The 12,799-nt window shown below is 38.4% G+C and overlaps 1 protein-coding gene across 1 annotated transcript in view; it reads right to left on the reverse strand.

Annotated features, from left to right (window-relative positions):
* Positions 1-12,799, reverse strand: part of WAC (WW domain containing adaptor with coiled-coil) — a 59,541-nt gene that overhangs the window by 9,869 nt on the left and 36,873 nt on the right. The window contains 4 exon segments of the mRNA XM_069859437.1: positions 4,594-4,712; positions 8,862-9,010; positions 10,012-10,134; positions 12,070-12,315. Of these exon segments, the coding sequence (XP_069715538.1) occupies positions 4,594-4,712; positions 8,862-9,010; positions 10,012-10,134; positions 12,070-12,315 (637 nt within the window).

Here is a 12,799-nt window from a genome sequence, read left to right on the forward strand (position 1 = left end):
AAAGGGAATACATGATGTAGCTGGCAGAAAAAGCATCCTTTGGGTTTTACACTCTGTGTTCTCTTTAGTAATTGGTTCAACTACTTCAAAACCACTGACAGGTGCTAACAACTGTACAATGTGCAGGTGATTAGGAAAAAATAGCATTTAGATTTTGAAGCCAGAGTTGAAACTAGCCAAGAATGTGAAGGGGCACAAGGGCCAAGGAAAGGTTAAGGAGCAGGTGGGCTGTCCCTCTACAAGGTACAGGGAACACAGAGGGAGGGGACACACACACCATTGGGAAATGATGCCTGGCCAACCTCACCGACTTCTATGATGAGATGACCAGCTCAGAGGGTGAGGGGAAAGCAGTGATATTGTTCCCACTGACTTCAGCAAGGCCTACAACATCTTCTCCCACAGTACTGTTATAGCCAAACTGTTAATTTATCCAGTCCATATTTCATATGTAAGGAGGGTGGAAAATTGAGTGAACTGCTGACCTCAAATGCTGCAGTAAGCAGCACAAAGACCAACCAAAAGCCAGTTACCAGGGCTGTTCATCACTGATTAATACCAGGCCAATACTGTTTAATGTTTTTATTGAAAACCTAAGCAGTGCCACACAGTGCACCTTTAGGAGTTCGCAGATGACACCAACTTGGCGGAGCAGTCGGTAAGCTGGAGGGTAGGTTGTTATTCAGAAGGACGTGAATAGGCAGGCAGGAACGAAGTTGAAAAAAGACAAATGCAAAGTCCTGCACATGGGGTGGAACAGTCTCATGAAACAGTACTGGAACAATCAGCACAGCCTGAGTGAGTAGAAAGCAGCTTTGCAGCAAAGGACTCGAGGATCCTAGCGGACAAGTTAAATGACAGTCAGCAATCTATCCCCGTGGTAAAACAGGCCAAGCATATGTTGGGCTGTATTAGCAAGAGCTTGGTTGAAGAAAACAATTCCTCCCCTTTCTTCAGAGCTTGAGGTCCACAGTACCTTGAGCACTGTATAGTAGGCGACAGAATATAGTAGGGGATAAGAATTTAACTGTCACACCAAAGGAATGTGGCAGAGGACCATACAGATGACAGCGCGTGCTTCAGCTCCTCACTATTAAGAGAAGCTAAAAGTTTATTCAGTCCAGAAAAGAGAAGGCTGAAGAAAAGGGACTGAAGGATCTTCCTACTGTTTCTAAGTACCTACAGGGAAAGCTGACAGACTCTTTTCACAGGTACACAGTGATAGGACAAGACGCAGAGACACAAGCTGCAGCAAGGGAAATTCTAATTAGACAGGGAAAAAACATTCACCATAAGGGTAGTCAAACATTAGAAGATGCTCAGAGATATTAAAAAGTCATCTAAACAATGCCCTTCGCAATTCAAATTTGCCAGTCCTACTTTGAATTGGGACTTTGGCTAGATCACAACTAGAAGCCCCTTCCAACCTAAATTATTCCATGCTTCTGTGTATTCATATAGTATCAGCATTGTGACAGTGCAGAGAAAGGCCACATTTATTAACTAAGTAGAACTGAGGCATCACCTTCGAAGCTTATTTACTACTTAGTTCTAATAGGATCAAAGTTCCCCTGTGATTTGCATCCTCTCAATTTATTAACCTGGCTTCTCTGACTCCACCTTCATTCAGAAATATCAACCGTATCAGAAATATTTCAGGAAAATAAATAAAATCTGTGTGTTCTCAAAAATAGTTGTATCTCAATTACAAATAAAACATGCTGCCACAAAATATACCAGCACCACTATGTCAGCAGCAGGGGGAGCTACAAATGCAGCAATGAGACAGTTCCAAAACTACTGCTATACTTTTAAATGGTTCAATAAAGTCAAAGACTTGCCTTAGCTGCTGGCTGAGTTAAAGACTGACTACACACAGGTAATGGAACGCTCCTAGAGAGGCAAAAACATCTGTACAGGAGTATGACAACAAGATGGATCTGAAATGTACTACCACAAACTACAAAATCTTACAAAATTACAAAAAAACAGGAGGGAATGCATTCCCCTCCAGCAGTTTTGCATTTTCTAAAGTAAAGGAAAAATATTTCCTGTCCTCCATGCAAATAAGAGTAAAAATAGCAACCTGATGAAACTTTTAATTATGGGAGCACTTATTAATTTCCTAACACACATAACCAAAATGTCTGCAACTTTAAAGTTATCAAGAGCTATTTATGTATTTCTCAGACAATACATCCAAACACGTTAAAAATAACTTTCATTCCATTGACTTAAAACTTTTAAGAATAGTAAAAGCAAAGGAAATGTAGTTGTGATGAACTTCTGCACAACGAATCTGTACTTGTGCTGTACAAAACTGCAATCTTAATTTATAGAGCTTTTTTTTTTTTTTTTTTTTGGACCACCCATCCAAAGTTCTCGTTGCTAGGCTGTAGTTCATTTCTATAAAAAAAAACAAGGGATTGAGCCAAACCACAGTTCCCAATGCAACTGACTGCTTGCACCTATGAAGGAATAATCTTTTCTATATCAGTTCAGAAATCTTTCACAGATCAGTAAATCTACACCTGAGCTGGTCCACTTTCAGTCAACTCTACTGCACTGAACAGAAGAAAATACCAGTGGCACAGGTTTTTCCAAATCACCTGGTCATTAATCTTCCATTGTTTGCAAATGAGACACTTCCAAAGAAACAGGAACACTCGTGATGCACCATATATGACAGTCACAAAGGTAAAACAACTTGAGAGATACAGGATATTAAACAATACTAATACTGTCACAATATCTTTGATACCAGCATGCACACTCTGTTCTACGTGTACACTGCGCCCTGCGCTGCCTCCTCCCCAAATACAGGACAGTGCTACGTGCATGACACCTCTGGTTCAGCCATACAGCTGATGTGACAAACTCAGCTTCCCTTTTCTTGCAAAATGCTGGTGCCAAGCAAAGCAATCATTTGCAGAGGGTCAGCAGATCCCTAAAGGGAACTCAATGTGGGCAACAGTCATGCCAGAGTAGGAAGCCCTATAAACCCAAAGGGAGGGATTAGCAGGCCAAACACCCACCAGTATAACTTCACACAGACTCCAGGCCTGGTGACTTATTTCCAAGAACAAGACTATCTTCCATATTAAGATTTCTTAAGGGGAAAGGGTGATCAGCAAAGGACAGAAGGATCTGTGCGTGAGAACTGTTCCCCAAAAACCTCATCACTCCTTATAAAAAGGTTTAGACCCTTTATTAAAAAGGTTTAGCTGGTTGTCAAGTATAATTTTATTTTTGGTACCATAATTCAGAAAGATTTAAACAGCATGATCCATAATTACTAGAAGACTGGAGCTGGTACACTATGCCTTTATTCTACACCCATAGAGGTAAATGACCTGTAGGCTAGACATCTGCCAAAGTTTAGAACCAAGTGTTTCTAAGACAGGCAATATTAAAGACTCAAAAACTTCAGACCTGCTTCTGTTTGTACCTGGACAGGACTGCTGAGTAAACAAACTAAAAACCCACATCCCAAAAACCCCAACAACCAACCCATTTCTCCCCTAAAAAAACCAGGAAAAACCAACACAGATTTGAAAAATCTAAGAATGAGTTGGTACATTGATGACACAATCAAAGGTGCCCTGTATAATTAGTCCCAGAAGGGCAGAGAAAAGGACCTCACTATTTTATGATTTGTAAAGAACCACCATGTCACTTCTGGTGTGCTGACAAGCAAAGAGCGTCAGGGTTCTGTTGGTGTTTCTTTTTTTGTGTTTGGTTTTGGGTTTTTGTTTTTCCTGTTTAACATCATACCACATACATTATTCAACTACTCCAAAAGTCTAGCTTTTCAGGAATCCATTGCGAAGATGCACTTTTTGAAAAAGTCAGTCTGCAATCTCCTCCTGCCACAGTTCTAGGCCATGAATCCACCACAGAAAGATCTTATGACAAACCTTTGGTTACAGCCCCTGGAAGCAATATGATAAAATGCACAGCATCCTAACACAATGAAAAGCCCATCTTCCCAGAAGAAAAATTTCAGACCAGATAGTGATTTTAAACCCACCTTGTAAATCCATGACTAAATGCTCCTATCATGCAACTTCTGAATAGGCTGCAATGTTGACCAAAAAACTGGCCAAGGAAAAGCATCTGCGAAACTTATTTTGTGTTTTAATGTTTTTCGTTTAAGCAGCAAAACTGCCTGATAGACAAGAGTTCTTACTAATTTAGAATCAAATTACACTACAGCAAGACACCACAAATATTTATCAGTAAGGAAATCATGTAAAAGCATTTAATCCCATAATTGCACAGAAGGAAGCAAAACCTCCAAACTAAGTAATCACAATACATGGAATCACTCATAAAATTGACTCCTGAGTGACAGGGTGGAAATACTAATTGTTTTGCTTCTGTGAATTGAACTCTAGGGATGGTGTTAAAATGGAGAACCTACCACATTAGCTCTGTTTCAATGATATTCAGCTGCATCCTTTCATTAGCAGCAAAATTAAGTCATATATTCAATAAATAGGACAAAGGAGAATCCACATATTACAACACATACAACACACATTGGATCAAGAGTAAATAGAGCTGACAGCACAGAGAAGTATTTTAATATACCTTGATCGCTGAAGACTTCGTGGAGAGGTAGGTTCATGACCTGCCTGCTTGTCAGCTATTACCGGCTGCGGAGGGGCTGCCTGTGAAGCTGGTCCTTGTTTAATACCTGGAGCAGCAACCTGGAAAGTTCAAAACTTCATTAGATTTCCTCCACAGTAAATATTGAGTGTGAAAACTAGAGGAAGGCATGTAAACTACAAATTTACCAGCGTGGACATTTGATACAAGGTCTTTCATTGTGAAGAGTATAAAAGTTCTGTGAAAATGTTTTTGATAAAAAAATCATGTCTAGTTTCAGAGCTGTGATAGCTTTTTTTACTAAGATAGAATGACTATTTAATAGACAGAAGCAAATTTAGATCCATTTGATTTGGCAAAATGCTGCGAGTTTATTAGATCAAATAGTTCAACCCAAATTCATTTTTCACCATATCTTCCATGTAAGCACCAAGCTAATTTTCATTCCTCATTATCCAAAGAAAAATTTTCCCTTAAAAAGTTAAAAGTTCTCTACTTGAAAATACACTACACAGTGTTAAGAGCTGAATTAGGTCATAACCATACTAAAATATCTCTATTAGAAATGGAAAAGAACCCTAAAGCATAATCATCAGTCTGCTACTCCCCCTTTTTAACTGTTCTGCTTGTTCTAAATTAACAAATGACTAGAAAGAAGTCACCAATAGCTTTTTGCTTTTCCTTTGTAGTACACGCTGACATTCAGGACATTAAAACACCAACAATAAGATACAGTCTTTTTTCAGTGAATTGCAGAACCTCAACAGAATGAAAAAGTTGGGAATACACTAGTGTGGAAGTTACAGTAAATGGAGTTCAAGGTACATTTTTTTGCTCCATACTACACATACCTCTGTCCTTTTTGAAGTATATACAAGAAAAGAAGCAGCTTCAAAATTTATCACCCCCCCTCTGTGAAATCAAGCTAACGATTTTAAGAAAGAGGGAAGGAAGAAAAATAGATTCTAGGGATCCATAAAGACAAAAAGCATGAATCAGGCAGCGTGTCTGAAATTTGCTAACATCAAGCTCGTAGATTACTAACTAGTGGTCATCTCAACCTCCTTCAGCTTTAGATTCTCTCAGTTGCAGATACAGACTCCAGTGAAACAAACCACATGAATTCAGATAGTATCTGCCAAAGTAAACTCAAGACATAATTTCATTTATTTAAATATACAGGAAATTTAATGCAATCTCAAACCCTATTTATATGTCTAAGAGGAAAAGCCAACTTTTAAAATCATCGTCTAAACCCACAAAGTCTTAATAGCACATGAAGAGGTTGTGTTTCTAGAAAGATAAAGCTGCTAAAATTCTAAAATAGAATTATACAGTTGATGGGGGGGCGAAACAGTAGCAGTTCATAGATTGATTTATGAAAAAAGACTGAGTATATTTATGAAATGCATGACATGAAGAACTTTGCAATTAATGCCTGAATTTTGCTCACTCTGTGAACAGATGTAACTATTGAGACTTTCAAACAGAAAGAAAAATTTGAAAAGGGAATTCCATCAGAAATAATAAAATCACCTTGCAGATTCAAGCTGGAAAAATAACCAGCTCCTCAGCTGGTGAAAATCAAAAGCAGACTCAAAAGAAAAACTGGGATTTATGAGGTAAATGGACTACAAAACCTCTTAACTATACACTATTTTCCAAGTATTTCAAAGACTGTAAGCAAGTGTACCAGGAACAGAAAAACAATAAAAGCTAATAATGGAAAAAACCCCTCCCATAAAGGTACATCCTCACTGAGCTTGAAAGGTCTGTGTGACGCAGTTATTCTGCAGAAATGCAGAACAGTTTCTAACCATACAACCCAGGCACAGCTAAACAGCAAAATGCAATGCCTAGGATGTTGGAATCTATGATGCCAGAGCTGCCACATGCATACAGCACAGCTCCAGGCATTTACCAGCTTGAGTTTAAAAGCAGCATGGACAAGTTCATGCAGTAACAGGCCCTACTGGGTAAATGGCACTATGCTGTTCCCAGAGCCAGCTTAAGTATCTGTGCATCCAGCACCGGGCTCTGCTTGCGTGCTGCCAGTTCAGCTTTGTCTACAGCTGCTACACAGAAGCACCCTAAGCAAAACAGCTTGTGCTCTGAAACTAAGTACATCCTGACACAGCACCATATCTTGTTTGTGCATAATTTACCTCAGACTCTTAGTACTGGATAAGTCAACTTGAATGAGTACTAAAACAGACATGCTCCTATTGGAGCTAGCATCACCTATGTCCTCATCTCAATCCCATGTTACGGAACGGAATTATGTGAATACAAGAACTATCAAGGAATTTCTTTCCCTGCTGAACTGGGAAAGTAACTGCTTTTGAACCAGAACTTTTAAGTTCTGGGACTAATGCACAAACAATTCATGCTAATACTTCAATGTAACAGGTTCTCTTCCAAGCAGAAAATTGAAAGAATGATGTTGTAGTGAAGTTGGGGGAGTAAACAGGGAATTGGGGGCAGGGAGGAAATATCAAAGAAGACTGGTCTCACCCCAGCATGTACAGTCATGCTTCTTGCGCTGATAAGATATGAAGTACACTGAGCAACATACTGATAAGACTGCGTGCTGATGACTGCATCACCAGAGATGCTGCAGAGCAGATACGGGGTAAAGGTCCTGAGCTGGACTTAGCAGCAGGAACTGGATTCAGGAACACACAGATGCGGGATCAGGAGCAAAAAGACAGACAACGTCCTCACTGGTTGTCAGCCATCAAACAAGAGAGACTGATCCTCATGATCCCTCAGTTTTATACCAAGCATGACGTATATGGAATGGAATACTCTGTTGGTCAGTTCTGGGTCACCTGTCCTGCCCACCTCTCCCTGCAGGTGCGACCCCTTTTCACCTCTTTGACTTATGGCACTCATCAGCTCAAGGATGGTCTTGCTTCCTATAGGAATAAGTATAAACAACGGCCTTCCTACATACTGATGCCCTGTGTTATCACTTCTAGAGAGAAACACTCTCTGCAAAACATGCAGTCAATTCTCAGAAAATGAAGTTACTAGGATGAGCTTTAACTGAAAAGTTGGAAATTGATTCTACTTCAGCTCAAATCAGAACACTGGGTTAAAATCCAAGGGTCTTTCTTAAAAGAAAGAGCTGTACGACGAAGAAACAGGATAAGTTCCTATTGCATGACAACAGCAAAACTCTAGGAGAGATCCAAATCGTACTCAATGGACTTGCAATTTTCACAGCCAAACAACACTATAAACTGCTAAATTTTGGGTTTGTTTTTTTTTTAAACTTGCCTAAAAGGCACAAGTATGTTCTGCCCTGCAGCTCTACCTACCACTAAAGAACTATCTTGAATGTAAAAAGGTTACTTTCCACCAGAGGGTGCAAATCAATAGCCGTGCCTTCAGTCTCCTTTAGTAACAAAATTCTCCTTCATAATAGGTTCTTTAATCCAGTATCTCTTCCCATCCTTGCTCTATAATATAAATCATAAGTCTTTAAACAAGGAAAAGAAGAACTCTTAGGAAAAGTGGAAGTTCATCTTGAGTGCCTCTACTCTACACTCCTCGATACAGCAAAACAGAGTCTCTGATCCACTGGACAGAGAAATTCTCTAAATAAATAAATAATCTCACCTTCAGTCATACTTATTCCTCAATATCACTACTTGCAGTATATGGAATACTGAACTCAGATTCTGCCAAAGATACTTCTCCTCTGAAAAGTTACCCACTAGATGGATCACACACACTAGATGGATCACCAGTTAAGGAGCTCTGAAAGAATGGAGGTGAAGGGACAGGGACAGAAAAAGGTGTCTTGTTACTGACCTCACAAACACCTAGAACATTTCTAAACCAATTCTGAGACTACATCAAGTCAACTTTCTCAAGAAATTCTCTCCCATTCTAACAATCTTTTATTGGCTGAAGTCCAGAGAACAGTATCAGCTGTTACGTTTGGAGAAACTTTTTGTTTCATTTTTAATTTTAAATATTTTAAAATACTGATTCTTGGTAATATCTCCAGATGACACCTCAAGTGAGTACAAGATTTTCTTCAAGAACAGAAGAGTGTACTACGACTGTATGCTGGGATTGTACAGCACAGTAGTTGCTTCCAGTTAGTTTATTTCTATTGGGAAAGACAACATATATATTTTATTGTCTTACATGTAACTGCCAGCACATGGATATATAGCAGCAATACTTAGTAATAATGATTTCTTACTACAATACGGCATAAATCAAAATCAGCCTACCTTCTGCTGCGATGATACCGGTGGCGTAGTCATCAGAGGTTTAAGTGGAACAGTGTTAGTCTGAGGCGTGCTTATTCTTGGAGATACATATGATCTTGGAGATGAGGCATCAGATGTTAAAGACATTGGAGATTGATTAGATGGCTGAGCTGTGAAGGAACAAAAATAGATGCTTTTTAAAGGAAAACACATCCTATTTTAAGTGCGAATTAGATTTTCTTTTGGTACTCTGCAGCATGCTGCATTAAATAATATACAAACATACTCAAATTGATGTGTCTGGGGAAGTGTACGACTGGAACAATCAAATGTTCAACAACAATCCTAACTAAGGAATTTTATTTTCTCCAAACCCTCCACTTCTGAAACTCGAGGGGAGTGGGAAAGTGCAAAAGCTATTATGCAGTGCTTTTTACACATAAAAGAGACTAATTAAATTTCACTTGCAATTCCTACTTTAGATTGCTCAACTCTATTTAACCAAAAGAATGCATGAACAGTTTATCCAGAAACCTATTCACCAATTTAGGCATCTACCAACACTCCCCAACCCGTGTCTTAATTACTGGCTAAAAAAGAATAGAATTAGCATAATATTGCTTACCTACTGAATCACATCACGGCACTTATAGTTTTGGTTTAAGTTTCTAGCTGTATTAAGTTACAAACCACAATGGATTGAAGGAATATCTTGCCTGGAAGCTGAAAAATACTATCTACAGAAGGCTACAAAAAAACCTGCCAGCTAAGTTCTTAAAAGAGTTTATTCTAAAGACTCCCTCAGAGTCACAGTTGCACAGTATTACAAGAAGGGTGCTCAATCAAAGAAAAGTTTTTATATTGAACACTAAATGTCTAATTAAGGTTCAGAATTAATTGAGAGGGTCTCGCACATGTTGGACGGTACTCACACAGTGTTAGCTAACGTACAAAGAAAATCCCAAAAGGTGAGACAGAAAAGCACATTTACTAAGTTGCAGGCCAGTTTCCCAAAGCTAACAATTTCTTATCTTCTCTTTGGAAAAAAGTCATTCAACATCTTCACACCAGATGGCCAGAGGTATGACAAAACAGCTTCTACAAGTTTCTATTGAATCAGCTTTTATAAAATGCAATGTAATAGCTTTACATAAGTGAAGACATTGAATACCTTGCGTAGACAGTTGTGCAGCTTGAGAAATTAGGGAAGTGATATTGAAAGCAGATGGTCCAGCAGTAAGAATTTTATGGAGTATAGACTGCAGAGAGGCTTGTGTCACAGCTGCTGTTAAAACTAAAAACAAACATTTTGATTTACTGGCAATTCCAGGACATCACTTTAAGTTGTTCAAACTGGCTAAATACATCTAAGACACATTTTCTTTCTGATTTTGCTCCTATATACACAACAGACCAGAGAGCAACCTGATCTACTTCTCCATGATTTGAATTTGATTCACAAAGGCATGTCTAACCAAGTCCTCTATTTAGTAGCTTTCTCTGAGACACACACTTAAACTACTTTAGAAAATACCTTCAACCCTTCAGCTTCATTTTATGAATAAATACGAGTTCTTGTAAACATGAAGACAGCATTTGCTCGATTTGTTATGGTACTAAGCAGAATGGGGAGGGGATTTAAACTACAATTTTTTTTTAATTTTAAATAAAAGAAAAATGTAAAAAAAGCAAATCCCTAGAAGAGATGGGTCAAGGCGTTAATATTTCAAGGAAAAAGAAAATATCTCACAAGCTAAAAATTCAGACACTCAGTGTTTCTTCTTTAAAAAAACAGCATGTTTGTTCTGGGTTTAGCTGTCCCACCCCTGACTCCTCCTGTAGAAATTAATTATCTTCAACCAACTGTTTTAAAGCTGCATTACAGAAGGAAGAGCATCTCACAGTATGAGCTGATGAGACCCAGCCTCTCAACTGATCTTTCCAAACAGGTCTGCAGACTCTGTGGGATATTTCCTGAATATACACTACCCATGCACAAGTCTGAAAAAACTGACTCACCAGCACAAACACAGAACAACTCTGACTCATGTGCACACTAAGGGCAGTCCTGCTGCGCAAGTTGAAGTCACTCTGCCCATGTGGGCCTGCCAGCCAGGTACTTCTGCCATCAGAACAATGCTAAATGCTCTTGTTCCAAGACAGACACAGCAGCTGATCAGATACAGCAAGAGAAAACTACTAGAAACTTAAATTGGCAGCTTTCTAATAATATACAATTGAGTTCTTGATCAGATGTTTCATTTGTTAATATAAACCACCATGATACTCCTACATTTTTAGTTCAACCCAGTGAACTGGAGTTCTAAAAAGCTCCTCCCTGTGCAGGAAGAGACAATAACCACCTCAACTATTAGTACAGAATGAAGCCATAATATTTGCTGATTAAAAGGAAAACAATTGACAGCTCTTCCTAATAAACACTCATAGTGTACATAATAGTAAAATCTTACTTTCATGATCTGCACCTTCTAAGAGTTAGTTAATTCTGGGGACTACATGGAATGTTTTTCTTTCTACTTAAATCGGTGATCAGTGCACAAGAAATTCAAAGAAACAAATAAAATCCCACACCACTTTCTTCATCAGTAACGTGCCACATGCAGACACCATCACCATATTAGATAAAATTATATTCAAAATGCATCAATTCTCCCTGTTCTTGCAGCAAAATGCACTACAGCTACTTCTAAAGTGTCTTCTAATAAACTAATGTCACAAAAATTTAAGGGATACATCAACTAAATGCACAAAATGTAACTTGCTAGCAAAATTACTGATATGCCGTCTTTACTTAGAAGCCAACGTGGGCTGTCATAGATAAAATATTGACAGGCAATGGGATGTAAGAATCCCTAGAAGTTTCTGAATTTGCAGACACATACTATTAGAACAGCAGCACAAACTACAGAAAACAAAGAACACTACACAAAACGAAAGAATAAAAAGTTCTAAAGTTTGTGCAACAGATAATTGCTGATGCAGCAATTAAGTTCCCAGTCTCAGACTGCTAAAACAGATCAGTATTTATCAGCTTAACAACCTTAAATGTTACTCCGCTAATTAAAAAATGTTTAACAGGAAAAAAACCCCACAGTTTTATTCATTCACTGTTCTTTCAAAGTAAGGCTTGCAGTTACTACAGCTTAGTATCCAGTAACATACTAATGCCTGTAAATAACAGATTACATCAACTTTGAAGACTCCTTACCTTCATTGATTTTGGATATATCTACGCTAGAATTATTAAGCTGCAAAGTGGCCTGCAGAGCAGGCAGCAGCTGTCGAAGGAGATTTGGGTCCTGAAGTAATGGAGGAATTGGTGATTGTGGGACAGGTGAGACAGGAACTGTAGGAGCAGATGCAGCCGGCGCAGAAGCTGGATTCAGTCCAGAAGCAGAAGATGTAGAAGGAGTTGTGCAAGTAAGGGATACAGACTTGTCCACAGATGCAGACTCTGAACAGAAGACAGACAGTAATTTTCATTTTCCTCAATACAAAATAACAGCTTCTCACTAGTTCAATATTCATATTAACTTCAGAAGATCAAATGCTTAACAACCATTATAAGAAAAGAAAAAACTTAACAAAAATTAAAGATATTTGCTATCTAGTGTAATTTATGCTACTGAATCTAATATTTATTAGGAACATACACACAAATATTTTACACTTCAAGATATTGGATTGAAAGCTACCAGTATTACAATCAGGACTTTTTCCCCCCTAATTTTTAAGACAAACATAGGCCAAAAATTCCTTAGTGATTTTTTTAATTTACTGTGCATATACTCATATTCTGTGTTGATTCGAGCCTTTCTTTGGAAAACATACTAGGAACAAAAACCTTATGTCAAATCTGAGGGGAAGGTATGAGCCCTGCTTCATTTATTCAGAGACCAGACTACAAGAAGCTACAAAATGAAGACAAGTCTATCACA

Source organism: Phaenicophaeus curvirostris, chromosome 6 (genome assembly GCF_032191515.1).
Source record: "Phaenicophaeus curvirostris isolate KB17595 chromosome 6, BPBGC_Pcur_1.0, whole genome shotgun sequence".
NCBI lineage: Eukaryota > Metazoa > Chordata > Aves > Cuculiformes > Cuculidae > Phaenicophaeus > Phaenicophaeus curvirostris.